Raw genomic sequence first — 21418 nt, forward strand, 5'->3', positions numbered from 1 at the left:
ATTTACATACGCCCTGATCTAAATGAAATGAACATTACAGTATACACCTCTTAATCATACATTATTACCAGCAATATATGAGGCAGCGGTTCATGATAAGTTTTTAACTTTATTTCATTATACATATTATAATATCGATAAGATACGATTTCAAAGAAATCCCTGACACAGTAAACGACGTGTGTGATCACATATCACAGTTTATTAAGAAAATGATTAATTTGAACTTTTTTTCTGTCAACACATCTCCATCATGTATTGAATTTCTAAACTACATCCACTGACAAATCAGTCTTTGGATTATATTGATGATTGCAGCACATCATGTTTTTGTGTAAGTCGATGAATTCTTAAGAATTTGACCTTTCATCTCACTATTACCTAGGCACATGCGTCAACGTCGCTATGGTCTGATGGTTGCAGAATCACCTCCTGCTGCCATACTTGGTGTTTACACATGTATCTCTCTACTGTAGTTGGTCTGGCCATATGTGGTTGAGAAATATACTGCCGACGGTACACGCAGTCGAGCGAAAGATTGGACTGACCGTAGTCTCAATGCCTTGAATACTTTCGAGGCTAAACGTATTTCCACCTTAGATAATGCATACAGGCTACATTCATCCCAGTGCTTTGCCAGCTGTGTGTTAAATTAAGGAACATCAATAAAGACACTGGGCATAATTAAAGCAGAATTGCAATGCGGGACGACTCGCGGTCTTTGGTCGAAATGACATTCCTCAAATGTCGACCATTTCACTCCCTTGTCCTGTGTCTTTTGCAGTCTTTTTCTGTATTTTGATCATCTTTAGATGAGACATCAGCAAGATTTGCTTTATGTTACTGACCGCCTCCGTGATCAAGTGGTAGAGCGTCCGCCCGGAGAGCGGAAGGTCCGGGGTTCGATCCCAGGCCGCTTCATACCAAAAGACGTTAAAAGATGGTATTTGTTGTTACCCTGTCTGGGGCTCGGCATTAAGGGGTTAAAACAAGGGCTGGTCAGCTCGGAGTCAGTAAACTGTGTCTGGGTGGGTTAAACTGCGACATGGTATTTCAGTGAGCAGGCACTATAAATCGGCATCAGTCCGGACGAATACAAGCAGCCACACACAAGTGCAATAATCTTGGACGAGACGTTAAACCCAATTTTTACCTCACCTTTATGTTACTCTGATTTCGAAATATTTTCTAACAGATTAACGACGTCCAAAAATGATAAATGCAATGTTTAAACTTTATTCGATGATGCACGTATTTAAGAGCAAAGTTCGGTTCTCCTATATTTCATCCATATATTTCCACTGGATAGATAATCGACAGTGATCAATCATCATCGGCCTTGTCCTGAATAACAGGCGTAATTATAAACTGAAGAAATTAGATTTTCCCCGACAATCCCATCTTCAATTATAGATAGCTTTATTTCCTCAAATAACTGAACATTTACAACTTTCGAAAGGGAAAGTAAACGAAACAGACAAAAATAGAATGTTAAAGGTCACATTTATACAGTACCGGAATCGCGTTATTGTCTCTTGTTGTTGGAATAGCAGGGTGCAAGTCTAACATAATTATTACCTGGAGAAATAACATTTCCTCTTCAGTGATAAACAGTTGTAACAGAGACCACGTACTACTGAAGTTGGAATTTCCAAAGCCCGTGGGAATCACTGCCATACTATTTCGGCCTAACTTCATCAAAATATTTACCAAAGCGAATGGAATGGAAGTCGACATTTAGAAACTATTGCCGTAAAGCTCAATAAAGTTGTTTTCTGAATTGCTGATGTCCACGTCATGTCAGTCAATTAAATATTGGTCGGTCAGCGTTGGAAAAAGGTCTTTCTGACGTGACTTGTAATGGGAGTCCTGAAATGGTTGAGTGACCGTACGGTACCCCACCATCTGATGTTAATACGATTGGGTCCAAGGTGTATCGATAATGGCACACAACCTAATGAAAGGGACATACAATGCCGAACGACAAGAAACCTTTGGTTCGCGTGTCACCAATGGCTACAATTTAACTTTAATATTGTTTCTTTCTCAACATCTACGTATTTTGATCACTTTAAGAAGCGATTTTGGGATTTTATCGAAAAACATAATTGTCACCGAAAATTCTTGAAAAAAATAATAATTCTTCAGACTGTTGAAGAAGAAGAAAGTGCCTGCCATAAAAATTACATGAACTCATAGTCTTAAATTATAAAGTGGTTTTGTAGCTGTAACTGAAAACATATCTGATCTCGATACAAAATCCCAGTAAGGATACGGGCTATAGAAAAATCATGGAATTTGAATATATGTATTCTCGTGAAAAAATGTCACTGTTTAGTTTAGCCAGTAAGAAAATAAGCTCCATTGTGTCTCGTCCTCCATCCTCATCCCTCCCCATTCCCATCCAAACCCCCGGTTGTTGTGCATTACAATACAGTACAGTGTCGTTATCTGATATATTTGAAACAAGTAGTTATTCTGGGTCAGGGACTGTCTCTGTCCGTTTCATAAGCCTTATACAACGTAAAATGTTATACGTACATAGCTGATAAAGAAATGTAAATGTTCCACACTGAAACATGACTGCTTGTCAAGTGTCCAGGTTTATGTTACAATTTATGCAACTTAGTATTGTACAGTTTATACAACAATGTTCATTATGCATTTAGCTTCTAATCTGAAGGTTGAAACACAGCTGTGTGAACTTCTCGTATATATTATGCACATTCTACATATGACCCAGGTTACGCAATCCAAGGTAAAAAGACGTTAAAAGACGTTAAAAGATAGTACTTGATGTTACCCTGTCTGGCGCTCGGCATTAAGGGGCTAAAGAAGGGCTGGTCGGCTCGGGGTAAGTATACTGTGTCTGAGTGGGCTATTCATGTTACACTGCGGCATGGTATCTCAATGGGCTAGTACAATAAACTCGGCGAAAGTCAGGACTAGTACAAGCATGAACACACACACACACACACACACACACACACACACACACACACACGTGCATGCAAGTCGCTATATACGTGTAGAAATCTTGGACTCCGCCACATTTCACCTCACCTCGCCTTAACATGGATCTTTTAAGTATGATTATTGCTATGATGGATATAAACATATTATGATTCATTTATGGCAACTGCAGCGTATCTTTTCTGCCAATAGGATATACGACTGGTACCTTTGTTTCACCGAAATGTCAGTGATTTTCTTTCATGTTCCAACCAACATTCATTATTCAGTTAAAGATGCAACTATCTTCACATCAGACTGAGTGAGTTCCATTGTACACCGCTTTGAGCAATATTCCAGCAATATCACGTCGGGGTAAACCAGAAATGGGTTTCACACATTGTACCCATGTGAGGAATTGAAACCGGGCCTTAACTCTCAATCGTCCTTTAAGTCGCCGCGATTCGCTGTGCAGAGTTGCGTCCTTTGGGTACGCCAGAAACCTATGATTGTGGGTTCGAATCCAGGTTCGCCACGATTATGTTTCTAGGTTTGTCAGCACCATACCCGTACTCGTGGGGTTCACCGAAGTGGTAAACGTCTGAGACCTGCATCACTTCGGGCTTTCCTCCCACATTAAGCTGACACGCCGTGATATAACTGGAATAATGTTATAAGTGGCGTTAAACACAACAAGTTCCAGATAGATGAAGAAATACACTGTTGACTGGCGACAGGTAACCCTCGCTCATATTTGAATATATAAAGATATTCACTATCATTCGAAGCACCGGTGTTACTAATTCATATGTTGTGACAGATACATGTCTAATGGTTGCTTTGGTGACTTTATTATCATTATCATACTACGGATAAAAACAGATTATTGTTACAGAAACATCATATAAAGGAGCCCATAGACTCTCTTCAGTTTCAGATACTGATACTTCAGCAATCTAGACTTGCTAAATATAGACTTGCAGGGGCTGTATTGGACAGGCGGCAATGTGCTGGATTCGAACACATACCGCTTTCAACAAACTGTAGAGTTTCTCCCATACTTCAACATATATTATAACCGTAGCGCTAAGATCGTTTCAATTGGCTTCCAATCAGACAGCAAATCAACAACTTATGTATCGGGTTAAGCATGGATTGAGCCTGTGGTACTTCGCTGATTGTATAGAACCACAAAAGCCCACTAGATCCTTAAGATCAAAATGACAGCATCTGCTTGCGGTGAGGATATCACATACCAATACACAAAGTGGTCAGTCCTTTCGAGCTCATGCCCACGCCCTGGCACTGCGTCCAGTTCAGATCATCACCGAAGCGGACTAGCACGGAAAGAATAGATTTCCCTAAGGAACGATGACTCATACTTTAAGCGATTTGTTTAGCATTTATGTCTGGATCTAAGGGCGATGTAAACGCATATTGTGATTGCATTGCGGTTTTAGTAGATTACGGATTAGTATTAAGAAACCCCGGTAATAGTATTTAGACAGTATGTGATTATACATGAGTGGCATTTAAAAGTGCAAACCAAATTTTTCAAATTTCTTGACAGTAAAGTTAACCTAGCTTGGTTCGGCTCAATAACACACAACAATGTTAGGAACTCGCCATTTGACATTCTGGGTATATTGTATGGAGTCTGGATATTTTTCTTTCAGTTACAGTTGCAAAACCAGATATTTTTTTAATTAAAGATGGGAGTCTAAATATTATTATTTTTAAAAACATCTTGCAACAATGTAGTTTTTGTGCAATTTCTTTTTTTTCCAAAGTCTGAAGCAAAATTATTATATTATCAATATTCGAGTCCGGATCAGAAAATCCAGTAGTAGTATATAAGTGATTGACATAATGAGCGATATACGCAGTTAAGATACGATGACGTGCGTCAACCAAGTAACCGAGCCTGACCACACGATTCCGTTAGTCGGCTCTTACGACAAGCATGAGTTGTTGAAGACCAATATTCTAACCCGGATTTCATGGGTCTATAGTGTGAGTGAGTGAGTGAGAGTGATTATTACGCCACATCAACAATTGTGCGTGTTTTCTCGACGTATACAGGGCACCAAATATCAAGCTCTGTGGGCTGATGCTCATGGTCTTCCTTGAGTTCACACGGGTACAAAACTCATCGTTCGTTCTGAATTCCATAAAACTCAACTATCTCTCAGTTTTCAGTTTCATAACCATGCATTGGTATTTGTGGAGATAGCATATGAGATTGTCCCTTTGAAAACCGTATATCGGTATTAATCTAGAGATTACAATAGCGCGCAATATCTGATTTAGTCGTTGAAGTAATTCGTCGGCACCGTAACAGACAGCTGTCACAGGTCCTCGTCGTAAAATGAGGGATATGAAATATTACTTCGATGGAAATGGGTAATAGAGAGATAGGTTGAATCCATAATGAACAGTATGTAGGAGTATATTGTCCAGCCTCCGTTGTAAAACGAAAAGGAATGTATGCCAAAATGGGATTTGTTGCAAAGCGTTGTTAAAAGCGATTTGAGGCAAGGAATTTTTCTAAAACTGTCAAACGTTTCATGACTCGTAAAATTGTTTCCGTGACTTTGATTTGATAGACTTTCGTTTATTTTTAATGAAGGACTTTACGAATCAATTTGATTTTCATGTGACGTCAAAAGCGTTTTTGTGAGTCCTGGCTCTGTTCCACATAGCGATCGTAGTTAATTCCCATACTTTAACATAGACTTACGACTATCGTAGCACTACTAACGCTTTGTGGAAGGGGATCTGGGTGGCATGTCTGAATTCCCTGATATTTCGGAACCCGAAATATTGGGAAATTCTTTGATATCTAGGTATCATAAAAGCATTTTCTATATGGTCACAAATAAGAACAAATAACAGCAAATATAGACATTAAATATCTTGTACTGAAGAGTGTTATGCCAAACAGTCCCGGTAAAGGAGGCACTGTTAGCGGGGGACATGTAGATATGCAATGTGTTTGTGACAACACAGCGTTCAGTAGATTAAGACTTTACCATGTAAAGTGATGTTTGTTTGTTTGTTTGTTTGACGCCGCACTCAACATTATTTAATATGACGGCGGTCTGTAAATAAGAGAGTCTGGACCAGACAATCCAGTGATTGATATCATGAGCAACGGTCCACGCAACTGTGATACGATGACATGCATCAACCAAGTCAGCGAGCCTGACCACCCGATCCCGTTAGTCGCCTCTTACGACTATGTACAGTGATGTCAATGTGAGCTAAAAATCCTACACCTGCAACATGTGCATTTGTTTCGACTGGCTTGATGTAGCATAACATGAAGAGATATCAACACAATGCTACAAACAGTCATCAGCCCAAATTAAATGCATAATTGAAAATATTTTTACAATGAGTGGGATGGGTTTAATAATCGGTGTGAACTGGGATTCGAACCCACACTCAGATATCTGGCGCACTGTTGCAATGAATACATAAGTGAGAGAGAAGGATTTAACACTATTAGTGGGCTGATGTGAAAAGCATTTCAGTTATATCACAGTGTGGCAGCTTAAAGCGGAGGAATGCTTGTAAACATGCAGGTCTTAGACGTCTACCTCTGACCAACATGGTTCATGGTCAGGGTAAATCATGGACTTGGGACGTACATCCTATGGGAGGCAACTCTGCACACATACCTTATTGCCTTAAACTACAGGGCCACTTGTGACCCACACAGTAATTAGATCTATTGGATATCCAGACGGGACAAGCCTTCTAAATTCTCTTAGCACAGACTTATATCCATGTGAAACAACACCTTGGTTGACTATGTGATTTCACAGAATATTTTCTCATTCATAAAGTTTTGAGAAAAGTGTTTGTCATCTCAAAGGAGAACTTGATAGTTGATAGTTTTCCATATTGCTAGCACAACAGAACCTTGATAAACTCTGATAAAGTTTGGATATTAACGAATGACGTATTTTCAATCCTTTTTATTTCTGTAAATAGAGACAGGATGATTTTGAGACTATGTGTATGAACAAGTACTAGTATCAGATCATGAAAGAATTACTGTTAGGAGATAAGTATGACCATGTCTTTTCATATTTGCAGATGTTTATTTCTTTAGGAAGGGATGGCCAGAGATTCATTCAGATATTGGCCCAGCAGCAAACAACATGAACAACGAGTAGAAACATAAAGAAAGCCACGACACTATGACATCTCACAAGGACTGGAAAGGATTGACAATTCTGAGTAAAATCCCCTTCACCAAACATATTTACAGACCACACAAATTACCAGTGAAGTGTCAAAAGTTGTCTCCCTTGCTTCAACATACATTCATATAAGCCGCTATAAAACAAGTGAGTGTGTCACACCTCAGTCCTGGTACTCAGGCATCATCATTAAGTCCGCAGCACGTTTCATTTATATTTCCATTTTTAAAAAAAAATAATCCTTTAATATTCTGCATCTCAAATACACGAACTGGTAGTGAAACACTACAATGTGATCACTAGACATGATGATTTACAAATTCAAAGGTATTTGTGTACTGTAGGTCAAACAATGTGTCATAAACAGAGTGTATCTGTCTCATGTTCTTTTCCCAGGTTGATTGTACCAACTGTTTACTTGGTTACATAATAGTTTGAACAACAACAAAAACGCCTAGTCACACTACCTTTTCAAAAGCCATTGCCTGAGCACCAATTCTTTTATTTTGTTAAAACCTTAATGAAGAATTATCTCAGCCACATTATTCAACACAAGACTGACAACCATGATAAGAAAATAATTTATTTCAACATAATGCATAAATAATAACATTGTCACAATCATAGGAAGGAACCATATTCCTCATTTGTCCATTATCAGTAACCTGGTCGGTTCACATCATACTTTTTGCCTTCTGGACAAGTAATAGTGGCAGACAACACAGGTGTCCGATTGTCGAGTTTCTCGCTTCTACACACGTAATGGTGGCAGGCAACACCGGTGTCCGATGTGGAGTTCCCTGCCTTCTACACAAGTAATGGTGGCAGGCAACACCGGTGTCCGATGTGGAGTTCCCTGCCTTCTACACAAGTAATGGTGGCAGGCAACACAGGTATCCAATGTGGAGTTCCCTGCCTTCTACACAAGTAATGGTGGCAGGCAACACCGGTGTCCGATGTGGAGTTCCCTGCCTTCTACACAAGTAATGGTGGCAGGCAACACAGGTATCTGATGTGGACTTCCCAGCCTTCTACACAAGTAATGGTGGCAGACAACACAGGTGTCAGATGGTAGAGTTCCTTGCCTTCTCAAGTAACGGTAGAAGGCAACACAGTTGTCCGATGGTAGGGGCTTCTTGCCTTCTACGCAAGAACATGTAGAAGACAACACTGAGGTCACAATCGTACAACTTATGAGCTGATGGCTGGCATAAAGTACTGAAGTGACACGTCTTCATGCATCATGAAGATGTGAACTATCCTCTTGTCAACTATATCTGTGAAATAGAAACATGCCATTTACTTTGGGAAATACTGAATTATTATATTTTAGGGTCAACATAAAAACAACTTCTACACAGGCAATGACCTTAAAGAGAGATTAGGCGGGAGGTTATTGTCTGGCCCCATCCCAGTCTGAGAGCAATAGTAACTCCAATTAGTTGCTGTATCAATTATTTAAATATGACTCCCTCCCCCCATGGAAAAACCAGTATTGCTTTGGACACACACAGACACAGACACAGACACAGACACACACACACCTTAAGCTTGCACACCACCTGAACTACTGTTCCAAGTGGCATTTGAGCATACTCACCAATACATATTCATTAAGCTTCAAATAGGAAGTGAGTGAATGAATTTCGTTTAATGCCTCTTTGAACAGTATTTCAGTTATATAATGGCTTGATGTGGGAGGAAAGCCCAAATTGATGCAGAACTCAGACGTGAACCACTTTTGTGAAACCCACGAGAATGTTTAGGGTGACGCATTTTTAAACATAATCAGGACGATAAGATGCAACACAGCTAATTGTTGTGCTTAATTGACTGGTAAACCTGAGCATTTAATGACGGCCAAGGACGAATTTTCACATATGGCCCTAATTACAACATCATTACCAGACTGTTGACTGGTTTGGTTTGTTTGTTGTTTAACGCCTCGCCCAGCTTTATGATGGCGGTCTGTAAATAATCGAGTCTGGACCAGACAAAGCAGTGATTGACATCATGAGCACCGATCCACGCTATTGGAATATGATGATATGCACCAACCAAGTCAGTGAGCCTGACCACCCGATCCCGTTAGTTGCCTCTTACAACAGGTATAGTTGCCATTTACGACAAGCAAGGGTTGCTGAAGACATACTCTAACCCAGATATTCACCAGTCACCAGACTGTTGAGCATAGTCTCTCAGTCCAGACTGGCCTATTCAATTATAAATCCAAACGTGTGTTTCCAAGGAGAGGTAGGAACATAATGTTTCATGCGTTGTTATTTCTGATGTACCAATGAATAACCACTTCACAGCAAAGACAAATCATGCAGGCAGTGTCACAGAGCAAACGTGGATGAAGTCATGTCCAAACAGAACAATTGTTTTGAAATTTGAAAATAGAATAGCAAGGCTAAACTATGTTAACAGGCATTGAAATTAAACTGCCAATAATATTAGTATACCAGTTAGCACTGAGAACTTGTGACTGCAAGATTCAACTGCAGACTATGCAATATTTTTACTCGTTTATCACTTATCTTGTCTCACATATGGCATTCTGTCTATTATTTTCGAACAAAAGGTGGAAACTTTGCTCATGAACACAACTGTTCACAACTTGAAACACCCCACCCGAATGCAGCCTGTCCGTGCCACACGAGGCCCAAGACAGTTAGACAAGCAATATATCATGTGAGAAAGGATAAGTAATATATACTAAATTTAATGTAAAATTAACACATTTTTACTTATCATGTCTCACATACTGCATGCCTTATCTGACAGTCAGGATGGAGGGAGGTCAATTGGACCACTAACATCTGTTAATTAGGAGATACAACCTGTGTTTGAAATTTGATGTAGTCCCACTGTAGAGTAAACATCTCTATTTTAATTTGAATGTATTTACTAAAAAGTGGGACGACATAAAATTTTAAAACTGAGTAGGTTTATGTCCATTCTAACATTATGTGTCTGTGCTGGGACTCCGCAGTGATGTTGGGACATTGGCTGACAAACCTAGAAACATGATCGGGGCAAACTGGGATTCGAACCCACAATCATAGGTTTCTGGCATGCCGAAGGGACGCAACTGTGAATCACGGCGCCTTAGACGACTGGGCCACCCATGCCTCGTGCATCACGGACAGGGTGCTTTCAGATGGAGTGTTTCAAGTTGCGAATGGTTGTGTTCATGATCAAGGTTTCCACGTGTGGCTCGAAAAATGAGACAAAATGTAATATGTGAGACAGGCTCAGTAAAGATTTAAGTAAAGAGACGTATTAATAAATGAGGCAGGAAAACAAATATAAGGATTATCGAATGAAGGATACTATTCAAAAGAAGTTAAAGACCACCTGATTCTTTCATGTTACTGCAGTTAATCTGTCATGCCATGAAAGAATCAGGTCTTCTTGAACTTCTTTTGTGGAGTATATAGTTTCAATAAGACTTCTAAAAGATTCCAAGAATGAAGCATATTTCAAACACTTATTAAACAAAATATTTACACTTCAAATAAACAGTACATGAAACTCACTGCATATGACTCTAGTTGGGTTCACTTGCTGTCCTGACAGGAACTGGGCAAATCGGCGGATGTCGATTTTTGCTTCAAAAAACTCTTTCTCGTTCTTATCGTGCTGACTCATCTGAGAAGCATTATCGGCATCTCTTCCTGGAACAATCATACACAGGGCTACATGATACGCTCTTCATCGTCAGTGACATAAGTATGTTTTGTAGCCATGTAAAGAGTTTAACAATCACACACAGGGCTACATGATACGCTCTTCATCGTCAGTGACATAAGTATGTTTTGTAGCCATGTAAAGAGTTTAACAAGCACACACAGGGCTACATGACATGCTCTTCATCGTCAGTGACATAAGTATGTTTTGTAGCCATGTAAAGAGTTTAACAATCACACACAGGGCTACATGATATGCTGTTCTTCGTCAGTGACATAAGTATGTTTTGTAGCCATGTAAAGAGTTTAACAATCACACACAGGGCTACATGATATGCTCTTCATCGTCAGTGACATAAGTATGTTTTGTAGCCATGTAAAGAGTTTAACAATCACACACAGGGCTACATGATATGCTCTTCATCGTCAGTGACATAAGTATGTTTTGTAGCCATGTAAAGAGTTTAACAATCATACATCAACAAGTGCTGACTATAACCACACTTCAAAATGTTTGTTCATGTCTTGTTTAAGGCTGCAGTCAGCAATATTTTACCTAGGTCCCAAAAGAGTTATTCTGAAAGAATATTTTCTATAAGTGGTTGTGTGTTTTTTAAGACACTCCTCCAGGGTGCCAAATTTACAAACTCGTTTTCTACCCTGAAAATACCACTTTTTTCTTTATATTGATCACAAACATGGCATCTTGTCAGCAAATCAAGTTGGATGCTCGTTTGTACACAGGGATCGAGAAAGAAAAGGGAAATGCACATAGTGAAATAGGATAAGTCTTTAAAATTTTGTTTTTATTTTTTGTTGTGACCTGCCCAAGCAGCAGTTATCCCAAAATCCTAGGCCATGAAATACAAAAGAGGTGCGACCTACTCCATGTGGGGTTATGTAAGTCCTGGAAGTGTGTGCTGATAGAAACCATATCCGTCTCCACACTCAGCCTCATCTCGCCATTCTGATTGGCTGATAGAACCTGAAATATGACCAATCAGAACATCAATATCAGCTTCATTCAAACTACAGAGGGCACCATCCCCACATTGGTACTCCGTAGACTGTGCCCTGTTCAACGGTATTCCGGATGCCACAGTGCAGTATGGAAGATGCCATGAAATGTTTATCAGATGTTAAATATTTCAATGTTGAAATGTATCTCCCAAGGGACTTATCATGCAAAGAGTGACATATCAATGAAATATTTAGATCAAAGCTTGTGAGCATACACGATCATGCATTCTCAAGATCATGCATTCTATGTGAAAGTCCTACTGTAATTTACTTGTACTTACTGATAGGGCTCAATAGTCCTTAAAATGGATGCCAAGAAAAATTAAGTGGTCCTCCAGATGCCTATAGAGGGCGTTGTCATCATCAGTACATTATTAGGAGACTGTATGAATTAGGTATTCACTTTGTATTCTGGTGGTTGTGTGGGATGATAACTCTTTCAAGATCGTACAATGGGCAACTTGTTGTGACGCAACTCACCATTGAATTACTGAGGTTTTTCATCTTGTCGACAACATTCCTCAACAACTTGATGGGAGGCATGGCGATACTCACCTGAAAAGGACATGCAACATGTATGAGTGAGGTTTTAGTGAGTTCGTGTGTGTGTGCATGCGTGAGTGAGTGTCACCTTAATGTCAACTTAAAGTCAGCTTAATGTGGGAGGAAGACATGAACTGATACAGGTTTTAGACGTTTAATACGAACACAGGTATGGTGTGAACAGACCTAGAAACACATTCAGGGCAAACCAGGATTTGAACCCACGATCATACGTTTCTGGAATGCCCAAGGGATGCAACTCTGCACAGTGAATTGCAGCGTGTTAGACCACTGGACCCATGTCCACGATCACCTAGCAGAGACTTGGGCTACTTGGTACTTGGTCTATCCTGGAATCTTAACAGGGTCTGTTCTGGTTTTATGTATGTTGGATATTTTGTGTTGTGAGGACAAGAATTGTCTGCCTCATGTAAACAGGGAACTTATATCTTTACTTACAATATGTCATACCCAAAGGGTCTGAAGTTTGCATTTATCATCCTTTTTCTCAAACCAGAAATGAAATACTTTCCTGTACATAGTACAATATTTCTCCTGATGTGTACGTGTTAGTGACTGACTTTATGTTAGCGTCCTATACATAATTAAGTCTGGATCAGGCAAAACAGAGTTAGACATCATTAACAAGGTTTAATGGCATCAGGATATGATGACACAAAATCAAACATGTCACAACTTGTAACACCAGATCCTCACTTATCGACTATTATGACAAACAGTTGACCAATCTTATTAAAATCAGATCTTAGCCCTCGCTACCGCAAAACAAAGATCTGAGGACATCCCATTACGGGTCACGTCAGAACAACCTTTCAACCGACCAATCAGAGCGTCGCTTACCAGATCATGAAAATGACAGTCGGGATGGGATTGCTGATCATGCAACGTCGGAGGATTTAAAACGGGGGATATTCCAAATGACAGTTACGGGCTTTATGACTGAATCCATACAAGCTAGGCAATCTATTAGCAATTCCAATATGTTTGTTCCGTTTTCAAACTAGTGCCGTAAGGCACGAGAAAGCTGCCTTCTGATTGGCTAATGTCCTCTTCTTGGCAGTCATTCCATCGGTCGGTCAAAATTTGAGAAAGGTCGGTCTGACGTGACCCATAATGGGATGTCCTCAGATCTTTGTTCAGCTGTAGCGAGAACTAAGATCTGATTTAAGTGAGATTGAACAGTGGACACACGGTACCTATTCTGACCCCACAATGCCCTCAGCATGCTCAGTGAAACCCTGTTAGACCAGAAACTCTACCTTCCATGCAATTATTGCAACAAATGTCCACTGGTATACAAAGGAAACCAGTTGATAAAAACGACTTGTTAGTACTCATATTTGTTAATTTGGATGATTTTTTTCTTCTAATTCCTAAACTTTGTTAATCCTGACGATGTGACTGGGAAAGGTACCAACCGGATTAACCAGTTTTTTAAAGGGTTTAAATAAAAAATGATGACCATAACCGTACACTCATGAGACAAAACTCAACATGCTCAAGGTAGAAGCTGTCCCCAAGTGCATGACACATATCCTATGGACTGCTCCACACATTCTTGAGCTATCCTTAACATACGTCTGTTTGCCCATTCCATATCTAGCATACAGTTGGATGGCAATTCCAGAGCTCCAGATAAGCTGCGTATCTGCGTGAAATACACATCAGAAATGCAGAAATACGTAAAATATCCAAGCGTATCAAATACGCAACGAACATTACAAATACGCAACGAACATTACAGATACACAACAAAAATAAAACTTGTGGGTATCATCAAAATATTGTGAAATAACCAACCCTGTGTATTCGATTAGCAAATCAGCAACTTATTTTGAAATTATAAACGGGCATTCCGTCAACCTTGCCAAACTCCACGATGACACTTACATCATGATCATTTGCCATCACACTTTCTTGTGGAAGCATCGTGGTATTCTTTAGTCCTTTAAAGCTCTCGAACCCACACGACACCAGTTTGCAGGGACTAGATGAATAGTGTTTTTAAATATTTAACTTAAATACCCACATGTGTAAAAACTAGTGGGTAACAGAAATTTGAATACCCAGATAGAATTTCTGATACCCACTGATTTTAAAATGCATGGGTAAAATACCCACAACACCAAAAGCTTATCTGGAGCTCTGAATTCTACATACTTTTCAGATCAATGCGCAGTATGCTAAGACAAATAATAGGTGTAATGATAAAATGATAATCATCATCAAGTTCTATTTATACATTTTTCAAGAATGTAAATCAATTCTCAAGGAAAATCAAATTTGGATAATTTTGTTGGTTTGTTTCATTGCCCTAATTTCCAGTCTTGCGAGATGAAACAGAACAGAATAATAAAACCATTCAAATAAGTGGAGCAAGCAAACTTGAAAAAGAAATAGGCCTTGTGGCCCTTGTCATGTGTCATGTACTTTTGCAAGAGTGAACAAAACATGACTGGGTCTAGAGTTGCCTCCCCTTGCACAATAGCTTCACCATAACCGAGTTGCTTCATAATGAATATGCCATTTCTTTCACTTTTATCGCTCACATCAAACTGGGGCATCTCTGGTTCGTCGAAGTCCTGCCAGTGTCTCCGGGGAACAACATGGACCGGGATGTCATGTGTCACTAGCCTCTGGTGAGATCCGATTGTAGGCTGAAAGAAAAGTTAAAGTCATAATTGATACCATCAGTGGAATAAGAGTCCCTGGACAAACACCATTTACTTGAACAGATCTAATAAATATCCTCATTTTCAGAGAAAGAAAAATAACACAGAGAGAGCAATACCAGGAGTGGTTAAGCACACTTATTTGTTTTAGCTCAAATTGTTTTTTCTATGAATCGCAACACTCTACTGCAACTCTCCTTGGGGTGAGTGAGTGTGGTTTTACGCCACTTTTCGCAATAATCCAGCGACATCACGGCGGTGACACCAGAAATGGGCTTCACACCCTGTACCCATGTCGGAAATTGAGCCGAGGTCTTCGGCGTGACGAGCAAACGCTTTAACCACTGGGCTACCTGACCGTCCCTACTCTCCTTGGAACTGGGACATAAGCTTTCATGCTGTGTAGAAGTATTTCTGTCTACTTTCAGACAGATGAAATATCTACGATGAATATATTCCAATAATACTTCAGAGCAAATATTTGGGTGGGGGGTAGGACGTTATTTTCCTGTCAACTGTCTGTACCTTTTCTCCAAATACTGATTGTGATTACTCTCTCACTTTTGAAAGCAATTGTCCGGCCATTGCGACATTGCCCAGCCATTGCGACATTGCCCAGCTACATCTATGGGGAACAACTCACTAGACACTTCCCTCACATAATTAGCGTTGTCCAATATACTGATGTCATCAACTTTTGAGCGCATGTTCGAATCTCCAGAAATGACGTCATGATAGAACAATGTTTTATCATGAATTAAACCCAGGCCTCAAAGTTTAAATGTTTACCAAGTAGCCACATGGCTACAAGCATTTTTTTCCAGGTAGCCAGTGGTAAAATTAAGAAGTCAAGTCAATAGTGTTGGTAGCCAAAAGCATTTGAAATTATCTTTTATCAAATAACTGTTATATGTACAAGTCATGGCACTAGTCTTGAAATAGTATATTAGTGGAAACTGTACTTGAGTTTTGTTATTTGTGACTCAAACAATGATGCAATTTATGTTACTATATTATATAGGTATATCCTTGCTTATCCAATAAACAATCAACAAAAATAAAATACCAATTACATTAATATTTATGTATTTCGGTTCATCGTTGACTTTAGGAGGAATTATTAGTAGCAGACATGTTTATTTTTGTGTCTACATATGTGTAGCAATAGAATTTAGTCGCCACAAGATATTTTTCAAGGTAGTCATTTGGCTACCTCATGGTAGACATGGTTATTCTCACCAGATCGACTTCCACTGTCAGACAGGGACTGTGTTTCTTGGTCAGTTTTATCTTGACCCACTTTGCAGTCTGTGCAGTTTTCATAGCACGGAGCAAGTTCTCAGGTGTTAGTTCCAGGTAGATCTCGTTTGCATCTGCAGACAAGCCGTCCATTGCAAATTCATCAAAGAAATTACCCTGGAAAAGAGAAAAATAAAACAGATCTTTCATGGTTGACCCCTCATTGTGAGTGATATGAGACAGAATTAGGAAAAGAATGACATAGTTTATGTTTGTTCGTTGTTTAACGCTGCATGCAGCAATACACCAGCTATATGACGGCAGTCTGTAAACAGTCGAGTCTGGACCCCTCAATTCAGTGATTGAACATCGATCCACGCAACTGGGATGCGATGACATGCATCAACCAAGTCAGTGAGCCTTACCACCCGATCCTGTTAGTCGCCTCTTACGACAAGCATAGTTGCCTATAAGGCATGCATGGGTTGCTGAAGACGTATTCTACTACGGATCTTCACGGGGCTGTATCTGCCATGTGACGTAATGCTGAGAAATATTGATGAATCTAAATACATGACAGTCATGTACACCACTTTCATGAAATTAGAGACAAGCAAGTACGCTTTAACTATGAGGCTACCCCACTGCCAACAGAGAACAAAACTGTCCCATTCAGGTGACAGTTGATTTGACACCCTACCTGGGGCAGTTCACACCAGATCTGAATCCCTCCATTGACAGCTTGCTCCGAGAGAATGAAGTAGACCTTGTCGGGGGTGATTCGTAGAACACAAGTCTTGATTAGTTTGGACACAGTACCAACAACCTCTGAAACCATGAATCAATTAAATTAAATATTGTAGCTGATTGCCTGCATTTCTCATTATTGCATAGAATAATCTTAGTCCTTCAATGTGGTTCTCATAATGAGCTGTAATGAAGGTCCTGGTGGAGGATGTTAAAAGTCAGTAGTCAGTAACATTTGGGGCCTTTAGTCATGTTAGTTGTCAGTATTGTTTCCGCTTAATCAGTTAACATTGTTAAATAACAAGTCAAGCTGAATCTAATATACGAAATCACCTCAATGCAAATCGACAGTCAGTCTGTTGGGAAACATAGGGGACAGCTGGTCCTACTTTCGTTTCAATACTGTAATTCGTGTTTAGCAAATACCCAACAGTTGTATGCGTCTTTTTATAGATTTTATCATGATTATGACAAACAATAAAGTTTTAAGTTTTTGTGGACATTATAAGTTACCCTAGTCATGGTAATCTATTACGATACTAATTTGACTCATCGTACGTTAATTTTTTTTTTAATTTTACACAAACCAGTACACCAGTGGGCCACTTTCCACAAAGCGATCGTAGCGCTATGACAGTCGTAAGTCAATATCAAAGTATGGGGGTTACGGGCGTCTTAGTGCTGAGATCATCCTATCTCAGACATATTCTGAGAACGAATATTAAGTGGTGTAAGAAGGATTTTCCTGAACTCATAAAATTTGATATGGACATAAATAATTCAAATTGAGACTCCTGGGTGATGATGCATTAAACTATGGCTCAATCAGTTTAACTAATCCAATAATTGCTCATATTTCTATCCTGGTAAGAATAACAATCAATTTCAGAGAAATAATGATCAATTTTCTTCAATCTAACACTGAATCCCCATTTATGATTGTTTCTGAGCATAAGCAATGAAATTAGGTGATTGAAGCGTGCCACAGGTAGTCAGGCTCAGACATCGACATTATTGCAAAGCGTGCCCAGGATTGAAAGAGATAGACCCCCTTAAATCCCTGTGTAATCCCAATCGACGACACAGTGAGGGAAAGAAGTAGCATCCTTTCCACCAAATAGCAGATCACCTAAGATTGAAGCAAGGACTTATGAAAGAGTCTCGTGGTAAATTTAGTCATTTGGCCTAAATCACCAGAAATACGCACTTGTGAAGTGTTGAATACATCCAATATCAACTATCTTTCCTCTGAACTTCATTTTCCGGGCACTGACTTTGTTGATAAAAACAATAACAGTAGTTTGATTCTAACGGACACATGAGTATTCGCAAAATTTCTTATTTCCCGCCATCTTGGAAAAGGACGTAATGTTCTAACAATAACAACTTTACAAAGCAGAATAAATCTCCAGGCAGAAATTAACATGTGTAATAAGATGATGCTTGCAATAAAAGCTTACATGCAATTTGTTTTATATAATGAGTATGTTTACAAATACAAGATAAGCGATTTAGAAATAACAATTACAGAGTGCATCCCGTTTGTAGAGCCACGGACCTATGAATAACCTGATCGACACGTAAATGGAGTTCTTTTTAACTGTATATATCATTTTAGGTCTGCGTTCCCATTGTTTCCATTTGCTTGTATAAACCAATGCAACCAGATAGTCTGCATATGTCATAGACACTAAGAATTACTCATTACATATCAATACACAATAATTATTAATTATTTGGCCAACGAATCTTACGAGAGGAGTACATTGTAAATAGCAATAGAAGCGAACGTAAAATGACGTTAACGAGACGTGAAAGTATCGTTTTGAATGTTTTGAAGTTACATTTTCAGACGGAATGTTGACAACGTAAATTTAGCATACAATGACTTAATATAGAACGTATATTTAAAATAACTGAAACTTAACCATGAAATTTCAAGACATGGACAAAAATAGTTACTGGGAATATTATTCACCTTTTATTGCCAGAAAAGAGAGAGGCAGTTTATATACGTGTACGGCGTTACAAAGGGAATGTTTCTTGAAACAGTGATTTGGCATAAATGCGGTATATTATGCACGAAAGATAAAAAACCCGTCTTGAAGTAATGTGCAGTCAAAAGGATTACGATACTCTTCAAAACCCTACTACCAACAAGAGTGTGCAGAAAACTATGCTTGCATGAATGGTCAATGCATAAATCGAAATTGATTAAAGACATTTTTTAACATGGTAAAAATAAGGAAGAGAATATATGGATGTCAACTTCTTTATTATGATGAAAACAACGTTTCGGAGTATATGCTTATTCCTTCATCAGGTGAATGAATGCCAGGGAGCAGAGAGCAAATATATTCAGTCCACCAACAACAACTGGCGTCTTTGAAAACTACAAAAAGCTATTGACATCAGGAGACAACAACCAACCATGAACCGTGACCAGAGACTTGTCTGTCTAGCGCTGTGGACTTACTACTTTGATTTTATTGTCTGAACCACCATCCATCTGTCGCACACCCCCACGTTCCCCGGAACTAAAAACCAAGAAAACATTGATTATAGAGCCATCTGGGCTCAAGGCATGCATGCTTATACAAAACAGCCCCATTACCCCATCCAAGAATGGTCTCATCAGAGTCGAAGATCACAAAACAAATGGGAAGAAGCAGTCTTCAGAGCAGACACCTACCGAGATATTAATAAAACCCTAACAGCTCATGATCAAGATATTGCTTAAGAGCTGAAGCACAAAAGTATCATTAGAAAACAAAGTGTGGAAGAGGGTACGTTGTGGTCGGGGACAGTCTTACAGAATCAACTGACATGACCAAAAGCATTCATGAAATCAAACTAAAATACGATACCCCAAAGTGGCTTTGTCACGTCAGGTGCGCAGTACACCTTGCCAAAAAAACCGCTGATGACTAGATCTAGCAACTTGTTTGTTAAACCCCAAAGAAAACCAAACCAACAACCCTATCCGCTTTCAGGATCAAATTAATGGGCGCCACAACCACACGAGTAATAATACATTATTAGGTCAGTCAGTCCCCGACTACCTCAATCTAAGTCTAAAGACACACAGGAAAAGGCCAACACAGTGCACACACTGTATACGTATGTTCTATGGCCATTCAAAAACATCATGCAACCAGCCACCCAAGTGCAAAACCTGCTCCCGAGTCTCTTGCAAAGAAAACTGCATATGGAAAAGCATATGAAAAGCAGACACCCTAGCTAAAGAGGGCATGGAAATACAGCCCATTCGCTTCCACAAACTAGAGATAAAAAGCAAGATCAAAGCCCCCATAGCCCAAAAATGACATACCCCATGGGACGCAAGTAAGATCGGCATATGGGTGTACAAAATTCAACCCCAAATCCACAAAAACCCACACTCTTACTCAAACGATTGAAATTTAAAGTCGCCATCCTGCGCCTCGGACTCGGTCACAAAAAGCACTATGACAACGTATGCCAATCTTGCAGTCAACCTGAATCCGTCGCTCACTTGTTACTGGAATGTCAAGACCATGTCCCAGCCCGACGTCGACTAAAACAAGAACTGCAGTTAGATCCGCTGTCTGTCATAGATCTCATAAAGCCAAGAGATGCCATAGCGAAGGCCAAACTAACACTATTTCTGAGACACGGTCAGCTACTCGAACAGAGCAGCTACAGAAATTCTATCTATTTGAAAAAATATTAAATTATATCATATTGATACGAAGATAGAAATCTTATAAATACTAAAACTCACAATAGATATGTGTTAGCTATTCACACACACGACACAAAAGGGGGACAGGTCAGCCGAAATTGCTGAGACAGAAGGCGACCTCTACATCACTTAAAGGAACAACAGATGTTCAAAATAGATATAGTCAAACTATAGCATGCTACTCTGCATACACTGAATTTTATTTTCGTTTTAGCACAGACGTTAATCTCTATTATGATGTTTAAAAATGTGCACTTGAAAAACTATAGAATAAAGTCCCATGTCCTTACCTAATGGATTCGAAAGCCGGTTCGCCCCGATTATGTTCCTAGATTTGTCAGCAACATACCCGTGGTCGTGGGTTTCATCAAAGTAGTGAACGTCTAAGACCTGCATCACTTTGGCCTTTCCTCCCACATTTCGTTGACACGCCGTGATATACTAGCAACTGGAATACTGTTAAAAACGGCGTTAAACCCAATTCATTCACTCACTCGTAACAATCGCTCATTAGATCAGCCATTGGATTCAGAATCGATTTATTTACTGGCATGTTTATTGAATGAACAGAATGTTGCTAAGGGCTCAGTCACACAT

At 39.4% G+C, this 21418-nt stretch overlaps 1 protein-coding gene across 1 annotated transcript; it reads right to left on the minus strand.

The window, feature by feature from the left end:
* Positions 1-7730: 7730 nt before the first annotated feature.
* On the minus strand, positions 7731-18356 carry LOC139465312 (checkpoint protein HUS1-like). Its single transcript, XM_071247004.1, has 8 exons — positions 18305-18356; positions 17051-17178; positions 16351-16527; positions 14989-15096; positions 12356-12430; positions 11741-11840; positions 10706-10843; positions 7731-8440 (listed from the first exon to the last, which is right to left on the minus strand). The coding sequence occupies exons 1-8, from the start codon at positions 18354-18356 to the stop codon at positions 8355-8357; spliced, it is 864 nt and encodes a 287-aa protein (XP_071103105.1). The 3' UTR covers positions 7731-8354.
* Positions 18357-21418: the final 3062 nt, after the last annotated feature.

Source organism: Haliotis cracherodii, unplaced genomic scaffold, assembly GCF_022045235.1.
Source record: "Haliotis cracherodii isolate W230 unplaced genomic scaffold, xgHalCrac1.p SCAF_18, whole genome shotgun sequence".
Classification (NCBI taxonomy): domain Eukaryota; kingdom Metazoa; phylum Mollusca; class Gastropoda; order Lepetellida; family Haliotidae; genus Haliotis; species Haliotis cracherodii.